The following is a 17,030-nucleotide window of genomic DNA, read 5'->3' as shown; positions in this document are numbered from 1 at the left end:
CGGTTGGGTTTAGGAAAGGAAATGGGTGGTTCTATCAGTGGCAAGCTGGGCTGGTCGGCTAAAGTGTATACTGTACACTCTGCTGGAGTTACGAAAGAAGAGGACGCGCGAGAGAAATTTGAGATCAAAGCGTACGCAGCAGCCTTTGGGGGATTTGCAAAAACAAGAACTGTAAGCAGACGTACCTTCAGTTACATATGTCGCTGTCCCCAGAAAGCAGAATTTCTTGACTATTACACCAAAATGAGAGTATACAGTAGTTCCTATAAAGCTTGTGTAGTACATATGCTATAGTTATATATATATATGTATGTATGTATGTATATATGTATATATATATATATATATATATATATATATATATATATATATATGTGTGTGTGTATGTATGTATGTGTATGTATGTATGTATGCATGTATGTGTGTGTATATATATATATATATATATATATATATATATATATATATATATATATATATATATATAAATATATATATATATATATATACACACACAAACACACACATACATATATATTTATTTATTTTTCCCAACAGACATGCCATTCTCCTATTTTTCTGTACATTTCGTCAAACAGTGACAAGTTTGCATCATAACATCAATAAATATATGATAATGAAAGATCACTCTTCCTCTTTTACTGTTTAACTTCCATGTGTGCATCTATTAAAACACAAACTATGTCTAACTATACTTATAGACTTCACGTATATCCAAACACGTATTTTATAAAAACAAAAACACACCTTTTGATCAACAACTAAATATTTTTGCACATCCCTACTGTGCACGATACAAACCATTATATAGGGGTGTATGTACAAAGAAATGTATGTTATACTAACTTATTATTATTATATAAGATGCAGATAAGAGTAAACCTTTTTGCATTATATAAATGGCAGACGCCTAAAAGCATTAATAAGGGGGTCAAACTGCCCTGTACTTCACACATACACTATTAAAAAAAAAAAACATTCTGTATAATTAAACAACATATATGTATAAATATCCTTGGGTTTCAAAAGTAAACCAGATAAAACAGAACTACAGTCTACTGAAAATTTGTGTCACTTTAGAATTACAGTAATTATGAGTACCAGACTTATATAACACATTCACATAGCTGAAGTCAAACTATTACCATTTCTCTCGCTGAACTTCTGTGACATCTGAAAATATAACCAAAAAGGCTTTGATAATATATGTTACATATGTTTGTCAAATCTCTCTTACTTTTATCATTAGTACTTTAATATGAATAAAGCACATATAAAAGAAAGAAATCTGTAATAAATTTGATGCATTTTGTCATCACACAAGTGTTGCCATAGAAACAAATGATTTCCGCGAGCTTGTACAGATTAGAGTTGTCATCTTGTAATTATTGTAACTCTGTCGTGACACGAATGCAGAGAGAGCATTTGACAGGATTTAAACTAATAATGATAGTGATGATTTGAAGACAGTTTTACCTTCATTTGGTGCTTGAGAGACATGCTCTCTGTGCTCATCTGGAATTTCACAGCGGTGATCTCTTCCCGTGCAGCGTCCCGTTCGCCCTCAGTTTTGTCCAGCAGCTGCTTTAGCTCCAGCATGGTTTCTGACAGTTTGTCTGTTTGCTGGAGCTCTTCCTGCAGACTGGAGTTTTCTTGATGCAGAGCCACCAAGCTGGCATTGAGTCGCTCTGTCTCCTTCACTCCGTGCTGCTGAAGTTCTTGGATGCGTACAGCTTCAGCGGCCCAACGTTCCCGGGCCTCTTCCCGCTCGGCGGTGAGCTTGCAAATAGTCATTCCCAACTCTGCCATTTCAGTGTTGACCCGGTGGAGACTCTCTCTGGTTTCCGCATTCTCCAGGACCATCCGCTCATTCTGGGCCTTGAGAGCCACTAGATCCTCTTTAGCGGAAGCAAGTGCTGCAGTGGTTTTCTCATGCGCTGAGGTCTCCTGGTTCAGCTGCGAAGTTAATTTATCAACATGTTCACTAGACTGCAGCAGCTCGCTCACATGCAGCCGATTCTGCTCCTCGGCCTGCTTCTTCAAGTGCTCAGTCAAGATCCGCAGTTCAGCACAGGAAGCTTCGGTGACCTCAAGCTTTGCTTGCGTCTTGTCCTTCTCCTCCACAGCACTGTGAAGTTTAGCCCTGAGATTAACCACTTCCTCTTGTAGCTTAGAAACTTCCTTCGCACTCAATCCCAGTTGATCTTCTAGAAGAGTCAATTTTAAGGCCATCTCTTTAGTTTCTTTAGCTTGACATGTGCTTTTTTCAAGTTGTGTCTTCTCTGCCAGGTTTCTCTGTGCTTCAAGACTCTGAATCATCTCTGTTTGTTTAACAAAGGCTCTTTCTGCTTTTGTCTTCTCCACTTCCAAATCCCTCTGCCGACTTTCCAGTTCTTCCACTCTTCCCTGGAGCTCCTCACAGAGCTTCTCTCGATCTTCCAGCTGGGTGGCCTTATCTTTAAGCTGCGCGTTCAGATTTGCTTCGTTACACCTCGCAACTCCAAGATTCTTCTCAAGTTCACCGATCTGGTTGTTTATGTCACGTATCTCTTTCTGCATGGCTGCGAGAGCTGATTTAAGAGTGACCTGAACCTCCATGAGGTCCTTGTTCTCCTGCTCCTTTTGCCGAATTGAGCTCTCGGATTCCTCCAGCTGCATGTTGGCCTTCTGCAGACTCTCATCCAGATTTCTGTTCTCCTCTCTCAGCCGCTGCTCTCGTTCATCCACAGTCACTTTGGCATCATCGATTTGAGCTCGTAACTGCTTCTCTGAGGCCCTCAATCCCGCCAACTCGCTCTCCAAGGATGATTTGTTTTCAAGCAACTCTTTCTTGCTCTCTTCATTCTTATTCACCGTCTGCAGAAGCTTAGTGTTTTGCTCAATAAGCTTGGCGCAGCTATCCTTGTATTCATCAATCTTCTTGGCCTCCTTTTTGGTGCTGTTCTCCAACTCATACTCCAACTTCTGATTCTCGCTCCTAAGCTTCTCTGATTCCCTCTCCAGGAAATGAACTCTCTTGGTACTGGAGAGAAGATCAGATTCTTTAACCTTTAACTGTGTCCGAAGTGATTGTAACAGCCCCTCTAGACCATTCATTTTCATCTCAAGCTCTTCTTTATCATCTTGCATCCTCTTCTTCTCCACATTGGCCTGCTTTTCCATGTTCTCCAGAGAGTTCTGAAGATCTCGTAGTTGCCTCTGCAGGTTGCTGGTCTCTTTCTCTCTTACTGCAAGTGCACCTTGAAGTTTCTCCATGAAATTACGCTGCTCCACCGCCCTGGTTTGCAGTTGTTCACCCTTCTCCATCCAAGCTGCCATTTTCACCTCAGCCTCTTTGAGAGCTTCATCTTTCACTTTGACTTCCTCGGCAAGATGTTCAGCATGCCTCCTCTTCTCTTCTCCTTCAGCCAGAGCATCCATCCTCTTCTTCTCAGCCTCTTTTAATTCATTCAAAAGCTCGTGAATCTTCTGGGCTGAGTTGAAATCACTGGCCGCCCTTTGACCTTTCTCATCCAATACTCCATCTAGCCTTGTCATCAGCTCCTCGTTTTTACGCTCCGCTGCTGCCAGCATGTCCTGAAGGTCTTTATGGGAAACCTCCCTCCTGGTTTCTCGATCTCTTAAGACCTCCACCTCACGGGAGAGTGCATGTTCGCTCTCAATTAAGACCTCCAGGTTACGTTGTAGCTCCTGATGGTTACCTTGGGCCGCTAAAGAAACATCTAGCTGCCTTTGCAGTTCCACAACAACTCCACGCAGTTCACTCCCCTCATCACCTAACTGCTGAATCCGGTCAATAAGCTCTCTTTGCTTTAATTCAGACTGGTCAAGCTCCAGACGGAGTTCGTCTATAGCACTCATTGAGGTATCATTCAGTATGCTGGAGTTTTGCATAGACATATCTGATAAAAGCCCAGGTCCAAAGTCTGGACTCCCAGGGAACTCATGGTGCTGCTGTAAGGTTTGGAGAGAAACAAATTGAGTTGATAATCAGAAAAAAAATTAATTGCTTCAAGTTGAATCTGAGCAAATTTGAGACAAACACTGCCATCTGCTGGATATAAAACAATAATACAAACTCTAGTATTTACAGCTATAGTATTTACAGTTAGAATTATTAGCCCTCCTGAATTATTAGCCCCCTCTGTATATTCTCCCCAATTTCTGTGTAAGGGAAAGAAGATTTCTTCAACACACTTCTAAATATTAGTTTTCATCATATTATACTAGACATTTTTCAAAATAGCAGTATTCAGCTTAAAGAGGCATTTAAAGGTTTAACTAGGTTAATTGGGCAGGTTAGGGTGACTAGGTAAGTCATTGTAAAACAATGATTTATTCTGTAGACAATCCAAAAAATATTGCTTAAGAGAGCTAATAATTCCCACCTTAACATGGCCTTAAAAAAATTAAAAACTGCTTTTATTCTAGCCGAAATAAAACAAATAAGGCTTTCTCCACAACAAAAAAAATTATCAAACATACTGTGAAAATTTCCTTGCTCTAATAACATCCTAGGGATCGAGTGGCCACATACGTGGACAGCACATTTTAGCTCTTAAGTGGCTATTTAAAATACTTAATTTTTTTTATTATTTTGTTACAGACATATAGTGTCATCCTGAAACTGTTTTGCAGCAAATGAAATGTCCCAAATCCTATTTTTAGCTGTCCAAAATGGGCAAAAAAATTTGTTTTTACTCTCTGATAGTCTGATCAAAAATCTATGTTAAATATGCATTAAAAACAGTCAGGAAAAAGTGTTTTATGTAAATTCGGACCACGAGTCCAAATATATGGACATCATTTTTCTCTAAAAGTACATCATATCAAAAGATGATACTTAGATTTTTATTCTAATTAGGTTCCAATAAGCCCAAATTGCAAAGAGAGAAAAAAAATGCATGTAAAAAAAACACCTTGGCTTTAAAGAGATTAAACATCCTTAGGGAAATATTTAAAAAAAGAAAACAAATTCACAGGAGGGCGAATAATGTTGACTTTAACTGTAAATAGTGATGCATTACATTATATAATATAATACATGATATATATTTAACACTATAAAATGCAACTTTTTAAAATGATAATATATAATATTATATCTAGGAACTTTACTTAGTTCACCCAAAATTGAAAATTCTGTCATAATTTCACTAAACTTCAGTCACAAACAAAAAAAGTAGTTACAGATTTCTAACATTCTTCAAAACATCTTCTAAATCTTCAAATAAGCAGAAAAAAGAAACTCAAACTTTTTGTAAAGCACTTCAGAGTATTTAAATAGAGAGTACATTTTTATTTTGGGGTGAACAATACATTTATTTTACTTATTTATTGTTTATTTATAAAATGACAATTACACTGGACAAACCAAATGCATTTGTTTAAGTGTTTTAGCAGACTTGCTAATTCTTAAAACCTGTCCATGGTAGGATTGACATTAAAATAAATGAATGAATGAATGAATTAATTAATTGAATATATAAATAAATAAATAAATAAATAAATAAATAAATAAATAAATACATACATATGCACAACGTTATAACAATTTACATACAATAGTTATAAGGCAAAAGCAAGAGGCTCTTTCTACCGGTGTGTGGGTACCTGTGAGTATGTGCTGGCCAGACTGTTGATGCTGGAACTACGACTCGGTGCTTTCCACAAGTGACTGGGAGAGCTAGTCATTCCTAATGTCCTCCTGTAAGATATTTCACTCAATTAAACTTAACTGAACATCAATCAGCTTCATATCAAACCCATTCTGCTCTAAATAAAGTACAAAAAATAAACGAGACAAAGACCATAAATTAGCAGAATTATGTGTCAGGGCGGCATGGTGACTCAGTGGTTAGCACTGTCGCCTGACTCGCCTCACAGCAAGAGGGTCACTAGTTTGAGTTCTGGCTAGGCCAGTTGGCATTTCTGTGTGGAGTTTGCATGTTCTCCCTGTGTTGGCATGGGTCCAAACACATGCGATATAGTTGAATTACATAAACTAAATTGGCCGTAGTGTATAGTGTCAATGAGTGTGTATGGGTGTTTCTTAGTACTGGAAGGGCATCAGCTGCGTAAAACATATGCTGGATTAGTTGGCAGTTCATTCCACTGTGGCGACCTCTAAAATGAAGACTTAACTGCAAAATATATAAGTAATGAATATGTGTCTCCTTAGTTCTGTTTCCATGCACCTGTTTTTATTGAAATTCTGAAATATCGCATAAAAAGTGAAATGCCAAGGCGTGCATATATTGACCAGGGTAAACTTTATATCTAATACAAAAATCTGCATAGACTACAATGGAAAAGCATTTACTAAATAAATTCCAGCATGGACATAAAAAAATTATGTGATTTTGTTTTAACAGATATTGTGCGGTTTAGACACATACCACCTTTTAGAAACCGCACATTTTTCATACAAACTAAAATCATATGAAGTTCCATGAACTAGCCACTTTTCTGACAATATGAAAATAGATTTGTTTCCTTGTGTGATTGGACTGGTTTAAAAGTGAAACTCTGCTAATAAAATGGTCTGCGTAGGCTCTTACCTGGCAAAAGTGGGCCATTCTGCGTCAAGGTCATGACCTCTGGATGCCACATCAAACTGGACATCATTGAGCTCGTAGAGATAACTAATGATGTCCACGCTGAGATGGGGTTTGAGAAACGGACTCCTCGGATTATACCAGTCACTACAATCAGAAAGACACCAGTAAATAAACATCATGTGACTTTGCGAAAACTGTTTAACATGCTGTTGCTTTTAAATCATATTGGGTTTGAAAAAGTATGCAAGAGGTTTCTAGGTGGGTTCGTACTTGCAGTGAATTTGAAAATAAAATGATGAATTTTTGACTAACATTATACTCACAACAACCTTTAGCAGTTGATGTCAAAATTACAAGACCTTTTTTACCCAATTTCTGATTAACAGAGAGAAGATTTTCTTCAAGACATTTCTAAACCTAATCGTTTTTTTTTTTTTTTTTTGGATTTTGATTTTGATTTGATTTATTTAATTTCGATTAAAAATATACATAAAATATCAAATAACAAAAAAAAATAAAATAAAAAATACAATTCAACATGGTCGAAATGGAGTGGGATGAAGCAAAAGCTTATTATTTTCCCACCCCATTACCACATACTTCAATCGTCTTTTACTGAAACCTATTTCTTCGTTCCCTCATCTCTTTTTTTTACATGAGACATATTTTATCCTTTTGGCATCTTTGACATATTATATGTTTAAATCCATTTGTACCTTTACATTTTGTAACATAGACCCCAAAAAAAAAATCACCTTCAACATTATATTCCTTTAATAATACATATTTATACAACTTTTTAAACTGATTTGATAAGTAATTTCTAATAACTGATTTCTTTTATCTTTGCCATGATGACAGAACATAATATTTGACTAGATATTGTTCAAGACACTAGTATTCAGCTTAAAGTGACATTTAAAAGCTTTACTAGGTTAATTAGGCAAGTTACGGTGATCAGGCAAATCATTGTAAAAGGATGGTCTGTTCTGTAGACTATCAAAATAGATATTGCTTAAGGAGCTAATAATTTTGACCTTAAAATGGTTTAAAAAAAAAAAAAAATATATATATATATATATATATATATATATATATATATATATATATATATATATATATATATATATATATATATATATATATATATATATATATATATAACTGCTTTTATTCTAGCTGAAATTAAACAAACAAGACTTTCTCCAGAAGAAAAAGTATTATCAGACATACTGTGAAAATTCCCTTGCTCTGTTAAACATAATTTGGGAAATATTAAAAAATAAAATAAAAAAAATATTCACAGGAGGGCGAATAATTCTGACTTCAATTTTATACAACAGAAAAGTATGAAAGCTCTTTGGTGCTGTTGTTTTGTGTGTGTGTGTGTGTGTGTGTGTGTGTGTGTAAGCCATATTTTATGCATGTCCCTAAATTCACACATCAATGTACCACAGAACATATTTCCGCACTACCAGCACAGCTCCTTTTTAACTGTAGAGTAAAAGCATAGAAACCGCAGCCTTATCTAAAGGTTTCATGAAGAGTAAATGCAAACTTTAGTGTTGAGAGAAACTCTGAATCTGTATTAATGCAGTCAGAGCATAGTGAATGAGGCCGAAACATTGCACTGCCTGACAATTCATAAAATTGTATCAAAAATAAGGAAGCCAGCATTAACCTTACATAAATGGGTACAGTACGCTCCCGTTAACCTAGAATAAATATAATATTGTTTTCTTAAAACAGGGAAGCTAATTTAAAGAAGTAAAACTCTGTGTGGGAATTGGTCTCGGTACTGCTTCTGCTGAATTAAGCTCTGTGATAGTATGGTAACTAGAACATGCGGAAATGCCAGCAAACCAACAGATTTTTGCCTTTTTTGGGTTAGATGGTAAATCATTTTACACATGTTTTTATGCTCCACACTGATGACCCGACCTATATTTGGTTGGAAAAAAAATGTCATAATCACCAAAATGGTGCACAAACATTTATTTATTTTACACGCACATGGTTGCTAAATGTTGGACAGGTATAAATAAGTTATTTTCAAATGAGTAAATTTACTATTAAACTAAAATGATAAATAAAATGACTTTAGACCGTCTCAGTAAGACTGAACGGAATTCCCATATACACATGTATTTGTTTTGTCAGTAATGTTTGTATTTTTAAGTTCATTTGTTTTTACTGTATAAAGTACTTTATGCTTTTTAACAAAGAGGTTTTTTCAGCACATTTTATACATATAAATTCGAATATCAAGTTTCTAATAACTATTTTTTGTCTTTAAAATGATAACAGTAGTTATTTTTTAGGTTACTATTACTTAACCTAAAGTGCAAAAAAAAAAAAAAACTAATAAAAGAGCCAAAGGCTTAACTAAGCTTAACTAGGTTAAATATATATATACACAAACACACACACAACAACAACCTGACGAAAGTCTCTCAGTTTTAAAAAACAACAAATAACATCTTGACTTCTAGTGATCACTTGGAGTCAGAAGTGGCTTATATGAAAGGCAATGGCCTCTAGAATACGATTATTTGACTAAAATAAAATATGATCATGCCTTGATTTTTTTATTATTTCATTAGGACAGTAAGGTCTGACTTTGCTTCGACAAAAGTTTTGTCACTTAACAGAAATAATGTCCAGTATAGAATATAAAGTCATGCTGCAGTGGAAACAGAATGAATATTGTGTCTGACTCCATCATGAGCTTCCATGCATCCATACATCTCTGCAATGACTCAAATCACTGATTAATAAAGTCATCTGGAATGGCAAAGAAAGCGTTCTTGCAGGACTCCCAGAGTCCATCAAGATACTTTTGGTTCATCTTCAATGCCTCCTCCTTCATCTTACTCCAGACATGCTCAATAATGTTCATGCCTGGTGACTGGGCTGGACAATCTTGGAGCACCTTGACCTTCTTTGCTTTCAGGAACTTTGATGTGGAGGCTGAAGTATAAGGAGCGCTATCCTGCTGAAGAATTTGCCCTCTCCTGTGATTTGTAATGTAATGGGCAGCACAAATGTCTTGATACCTCAGGCTGTTGATGTTGTCATCCACTCTGCAGATCTCTCGCACACCCCCATACTGAATGTAACCCCAAACCATGATTTTTCCTACACCAAACTTGACTGATTTCTCACAGAATCTTGGCTCCATGCAGGTTCCAGTAGTTCTTCTGCAGTATTTGTGATGATAAACTAGAAGTCAAGTTATTATTTGTTGCTCTTACAACTGGGATCGATGATAAGACTTTTGTCAGGTAGTGTATAGTATTTAATACAATAATATAAATATCTTTCCCAAAGATTGCATATTTGAAAATTCTAACTAAAGTGCTTTAAAAAGCTGTGCTGTACACATATTATTAAACAGATGTTGAAAATGGCTGTTGGTTTAAAAAACAAAAGTGCAGTGGTCACAGAAATTTCTTGAAAGTCAAAAAAGTAATGATTGATCAAAAATAAACTAATAAAAATCAGATATTGCTCTCGAATTGTGATTCAACAGCAGTATTAAAAAGGGTAAACTTAAAGGGCCATGACACCCCCCACTTTCGGTTAAAGTCTACTTCAGAATTTTTTCAAAAGATGCATGATTAATAGGTGTGGAGCTCCGCGAGCATCGGGCAGGAGTGGGTGTGGCCAGCAGGGGAGAACGTGAGCGAACGTAGCTAGCTCACAAAATGAGACAAACCGTGAGGAGACGCATGAGTTTATAGTTTACAAAGTTAAAATGCAAAGAAATGAACAGTGATTTAATGCCCTGCTACATTTGTTATTCGTAATTTCATATACACATAACCACAATTTATATCATTATAAAGATAAGTGTGTTCATGTAAACCCTATAAATGAGGACTTCTCCCTCAATCCCGGTATCCAGCAGACTCAGTGCAGCAGGACTCCTGACCTGCCTATTTTAACCATTAGCCCTGCTGGTAATCTGGAGGATTTAGGCAAACACAGCAGCACAGTGATGTGTCTGAATGTAAACGAACTACTGATAAAAGACAGCGTCCGCCATTCTCTAATTCTCGTGCTGCTCTCCCGACAAAAATGCTAGCAGCACACACACAGCTTTGCTGTATGATCGGCCCTGACAAGATCGCGGGGGAAAACATGCAACAAACCCCGTGGATCATGGAAACAAACGCATATGAGCCTTCATGAACGGTTAAATATTGTGTGCCCGTGCCGTGGGTCCGAGACGTGTCTCACAGCTCGGGCTTGACTCTGGCAGGTCTCATGAATAATTAAGCAGCCGGCTCTTCTCATAGGATAAGAAAACTCCGCTATGAATAATAATGAGAAACCGACGCGTCATCATTGCACTTGCAGTACTGCGCTACGTCGCCGATTTTGATCCCACCCCAAAAATCATTTAAAACCCGGAAGCTGAAATTAGCTTATAAAAGCTCAAAAGTATCCAGTTTTCCCCACAATTAAAGCTGACAGGTGCTAACATTGTCTTAACTGATGCTCAACACACACAAATCTGTTAATATAAAAAAAAAGTTCTCCAGGGTGTCCTGAACCTTTAAATTGGCCTGCACATAATTGAAATGTACCGACAATATATGTATATGTCCAACACTATGTCTGTATATGTATTTAAAATGCACTGTAAACATATTTACTGTATATGAAATCCATTTTACATGTGCAAATGTTTACATACTGTACATCTGCAGGAAAAAATACCCAAAATAACATAATATTAATAATACCCACAGGACAACATTTCAATGTCAGATGTGTCACGTAAAAGAAGAGTTTAAAGATCTGAAAGGTAAATGGAGTGTTTGTGAGGAAAGATGCTCAGCATGACAGGTGAGTTGTCAGTGAATTGTGGTACCTGGTGACTCTGGAGTTCATGAGGCACTGCTGGAGTGTGTCTGCCAGCCGCTGATGCACCAGAGAGTAACGGATAAATGCTCTGCCCTTGCCCAGAGACGTCTTCAGCTGAGACACACAACAAAACAAAGCTTTAAATATGAATGAAAACATCAACTGTGTTGCCAACCCCTGCATTATGATGCAAGGCTGTTTTTAAATTGAATTGTGACCACATGTCTGTTCGCTTGACATAGTTTTGTATGCAAATTAATGGATCACACCAGCATATATTGTATAAAGAATAATAGAATCAATATTAGAATTAAACCCTGTAGCATATTAGTGAGAAAATGGAGCTTTACAAAACCAAGACGTTTTAGAGGGTTTGTTTTAAATAAAAGTTGCATGTCTACAGGAAAGTATTGAGATGAGAACTACCACAACACAACACAATATTAAAAAAAGAAGAAGGTAACCAATAACACAGACATTTATGTGTGTATGTGTGTGAATAAGCATTCGCTGCATAAAGCATATGCAGGATAAATTGGTGGTTCATTTCACTGTCAACTCCAGAATAATAAAGGGACTAAGCCAGAATAAAATAAAATAAATTCAATCAAAATAAATCAAATTAAAATAAATTAAAAATAAAGATAAAAATATGAATAAATAATAAATGAAATAAAATAAAATTTAAAATGAAATTAAATTAAATTAATAGCTGTAAACTAAATTGTCCATAGTGTATGTGTGTGAATAAGCATCCGCTGCATAAAGCATATTCTGGATAAGTTGGTGATTCATTTCACTATGTCAACTCCAGATTAATAAAGGGACTAAGCCAGAAAAAAAAATTTATTTAAATTAAAATAAAATAAATGAAATCAAAATAAATCAAATTAAAATAAATTACAAATAAAGATAAAAATATTAATAAATAATAAATTAAATTAAATTAAATTAAATTAATAGCTGTAAACTAAATTGTCCATAGTGTATGTGTGTGAATAAGCATCCGCTGCATAAAGCATATTCTGGATAAGTTGGTGGTTCATTTCACTGTTCATTTCAACTCCAGATTAATAAAGGGACTAAGCCGGAATTTTTTTTTTTTTTATTAAATTAAAATAAAATAAATTAAATCAAAATAAATTAAATTAAACTAAATTAAAAATAAAGTTAAAATATTAATAAATTAAACTAAACTAAATTAAATTAAATTAAATTATTCTTTTTTTTTTTTGCTTAGTCCCTTTATTAATCTGGGTTCACACAGCGGAATAAACTGCCAACTTATCCAGCATTTTTTATGCACTTCCAGCTACAATTAAAAAACATCCACACACACTCATTATAAATTGATAAATTTAATTAAAATAACTCAAATTTAAATAAATTAAATTAAAATAAAATAGATTAAATTAAAAATACAGTAAATTAAATTAAAAAATAAAAATAAAAAAATATATAAAAAAACAAATAAATATATAAATGAATAAATTAATTAATCAATTACCATAAATTTCCTAACAGATTTAAACAAATAAACACAATGTTTAAATTATATTACAAAACTACATTATATAATAAAGCTATACAAAACTATTTTGTTACACAGAAATATAAACATATATATTTTCTACAATATACATATATACCTTATATCTAAATATATATAAACATTTTCTCAAATATACATGTGTATATGCACATATAAATAATATGTGTACACAGACAGTTCACACACATAAATTATGTCAAAACAAACTTTAATTATAGATTAAAATTAATGTTTTCCCAGCACTATTACATATTTTAAAACACTAAAAAAATGTCTGCAGCAGAACTTATAATTTCCAATTGTACGTGTTTTCCAATCAGATGGGGTGAGAATAATTCAAAAGTAGAATAAATCAAGCAGAGTGACTTTCAAAGGTTTGCAGTAGTCAATTTACTGGTGTCTTTCCCATATTTTATCACCCAAAAAAAGCATGCTTTCACCTATTTTTGCACCTGTGCTGTAAGTAGATTACAAACACACACACACACACACACACACACACACACACACACACACACACACACACACACACACACACACACACACACACACACACACACACACACACACACACACACACACACACACACACACACACACACACACACACACACACACACACACACACACACACACACACACACACACACACACACACACACACACACACACACACACACACACACACACACACACACACACACACACACATTGACATCTATGGCTGCGCTAGCTTGTAACGTAATTTGCGCTGCTCTTCATAAACTGCGTTGGGCATAAAATGAGCTGTTTTATATTCAATGTTTGTAATAATTATCATGTTTTCTGTTCACTGTGAAGTTATGTAAAGAAAATAAAGTGTTGCTAAGATGTTTTTAGTGGTTCCAAGGACTTTTATATACTACTAACACTTTTCGATTGACAGTGTTTATGTATTTAACTAAATTGGCTGTAGTGTATAAGTTTGTGATTGTGAGAGTGTATGGGTGTTTCCCAGTACTGGGATGCAACTGGAGGAGCATCTGCTGCATAACACCAATGATTACAATAACAACACGGAACATCCAACAACCAGTAAGTTGCCTAAAGCTGAATAAATCACCAATTATAACATCAAATCCCAAAATGTAGCATCTCTGCCACTGAAACCAACCGCAGCAGAGCAGGAGGAAGCTGTGTGTAGTTAAGACAATACAAACCAATCTAGCTGATGACATTATCAGACAGCAGACATGCAGAAGTGGTGTATTTAAAAAGAAGGATGGCATTTAGATCAGTGCATTAGGCCAGCATAAGGAAGAATGAATTCAATAGTATAATTAAACTTTGTTGTATTTCAGTAAGAAAACGGAACTTTACAAAGCCGATAATGAGGTTTGTTTTAAATAAAAAGTAGCGTGTCTACAGGAATGTTTGGTAAGAGAAGTTTAATACAATACATAAAATAAAAAAGGGGTAGTTAACTATTAAAATAAAATAGAAAAAAATGTAATTAAATTAAAAACTCAAATAAAAAAATTAAATAAAATGAATAAAAAATTTAAATAAAACAAAATAAATAAATAAAATAGAATAAAATTTATATAAATAAAATTTATTTAAATAGAATTAAATTAAATTATTAAAAATGTATTAATTACATTAATTAAATATTGTTTATTCATTTATAAATTTGATGACAAATAAAATAGAATAAAATAAATATAAATAAAAACAGAATAAATTAAAAATAAACAAATAAATAATTACATTGAATTACATGAAACATTGTTTATTTATTTATGAAGAAATTTAAACAAAAGTTTTAAAACTAAATAAATAAATAAATAAATAAATAAAATATACATAAAATAAAATAAAAATAATAAAATAACATTTAAATAAATAAACATAAAATGTAATTAAATTAAACATTGTTTATTTATTTATTTATAAGGTTGGTAACCAATTTAAACAAAAAATCTTTAATATAAAATAATTAAATAAATTAATAAAATACATATAAATAAAATAGAATAAAATAAAAATAAATAAATAAATAATATAATTAAATTAAATAGAATGAAATAAAAATAAATTAATGAATAAAAAAATTTAATTAAATGAAATTGAATTAAATATTGTTTATTTACTTATAAATTTGGTATCAAATTTAACCAAAAATGTTTTAAAGTAAAATAATATAAAACAAATATAAATAAAATAAAATAAAAAATAATTGAATAAAATTAAGTATTGTTTATTTAGTTATAAATTTAGTAACAAATTTTTAAAAAGTTTTAAAACTAAATAAAATATTAAAGTAAAACAAATATAATAAAATAAAATAGAATAAAATAACAATATTTAAATAAAAAATAAAATAAAATTGAATTCAATATTGTTTATTTATAAAGTTGGTAACAAATTTAAACAAAAAAGTTTTAAAATAAAATAAATTAGAATTTTAAAAACAAAAATAAAATAAAATAAAATATTATTAATAAATAAATACATTTGGTCTGAATCATATTAAAACTACATTAGTGTACAAACAAAGAACAAAACTTCTAAAACTTCTATTATTCTTAGTTATTGTTAATATAATAAATCATAAGTTGTATATGTTGATATTAATTTAACTGACCTGAGCTAAAATGAACTAACAATAAATGTTTTTACCTGCAATAACTGACACTTATGATCTTGCAAAAATTTAGCTAATGCTAAATCAAAAAATCTACTAAAAAGTACAAATAGCCAATGCAGTATTTCGATTAATTTGAGATTAAAAGGTCAAAAAGAAAACATTTAATTGTTTTAATTTGGTGTACTAAACTAATTGTTATAAATAAATAAATAAATAAATAAATAAATAAATAAATAAATAAATATTAGTACTGTGCTAAAGTTAAAGTCCTAAGCACTATACCAGCTTTTCTGGCCTTTTTGCACAATACATAATCAATTAGTTTCTTTAATAAAAACAAACAGAAAATGTAGGAAATATGTACAAAAAACAACAATAGCTCAACATTTCCTCTTCAAGCAGGTGTCTGTTTAATGTGGCTTCCCTTGGTTTTGTTCTAATTGTTCTAACATTTTCTGAAATAATGTGCAGTGTAAGACCGGGCCTCTTTTAGCCCTTTTCAGAGTTCATCTTTAGGTTTACAGTGTCTTATATTTTTTTCTGTCGAGGTGATCCCATACAGCCTCAATAATATTTAGGTCTGGATACTATGGAGGCCATTTCATGACTGTGTGTTTTTCATCAGCCGTTTTCCTTCTCCAAATAGGATTACACTGCAATTTACAGATCATGCTGAAAATGAAAACTATCACCGCTGAAGTCCTTTCCAGAAGGAACAGAGTAATGGATTAAAACCTGTCTGTACTTTTCAACATTCAAAATTCCATCAATTCTGACAATATTGTTCAGGGCTCGAAATTAACTTTTTTACTTGGTAACACCGGTGCTCCCAACTTCAAATATTTAGGAGCACCAAAATAAATTTAGGAGCACCAGAAAAAATTTAGGAGCACCCACCAAAAATGAATGAGCACAGCTGCAAATTGCTTTTTAAGGGATTTATTGTATTTTAAAACAACATCAATAGTGTTTCGACTGACAAAAACCAGAAACAACTATCTAACTAATGCTGCGAAGACATTGATATTTGTGTGCAATAATTCCAAAATTAATGTCTAATAATTATAGAATATTAATGATGATGAAAATGACAATAATAGTAAAAATGAATTACATTTCTCATTATGATGCTGCCTTGAATGTGCATGAATGTAGGTTATCTGCTATAAAAAGTCTGTTACTTTATAAAAAATAATTGTATAGTTTGCATCAAACAAAAATGAAGCATTGCAGTAAGAAATATTTATTTTGTACTGCTGTATTTATATGCATGTCAATTTAATAAATAATATTTCTGCTACAAAACAAACAAAAGATTATAATAAATCATTCAATTCAATGATGAAAGCTGCAAAGCAGTCATCAGTAAATAAATAAAAAAATAATATACACCTCA

The 17,030-nt window shown here is 32.9% G+C and overlaps 1 protein-coding gene across 4 annotated transcripts in view; it reads right to left on the bottom strand.

Moving 5' to 3' along the window:
• fyco1a (FYVE and coiled-coil domain autophagy adaptor 1a) overlaps nt 1–17,030 on the bottom strand; it is an 89,366-nt gene that overhangs the window by 50,871 nt on the left and 21,465 nt on the right. For all 4 annotated transcript variants that reach the window (XM_073939341.1, XM_068216950.2, XM_009297090.5 and 1 more), the window contains exons 5-8: nt 11,461–11,567; nt 6,582–6,725; nt 5,635–5,728; nt 1,498–3,975 (exon numbers count right to left, since the gene is read on the bottom strand). In XM_073939341.1, the coding sequence (XP_073795442.1) occupies nt 1,498–3,975; nt 5,635–5,728; nt 6,582–6,725; nt 11,461–11,567 (2,823 nt within the window). The remainder of the gene's footprint in view (nt 1–1,497; nt 3,976–5,634; nt 5,729–6,581; nt 6,726–11,460; nt 11,568–17,030) is intronic.

The sequence above is a fragment of the Danio rerio genome, chromosome 23, assembly GCF_049306965.1.
Source record: "Danio rerio strain Tuebingen ecotype United States chromosome 23, GRCz12tu, whole genome shotgun sequence".
NCBI classification, from domain to species: domain Eukaryota; kingdom Metazoa; phylum Chordata; class Actinopteri; order Cypriniformes; family Danionidae; genus Danio; species Danio rerio.
The sequence above is the reverse complement of the archived record's forward strand: the minus strand, read 5'-3'. Positions and strand labels throughout refer to the sequence as shown.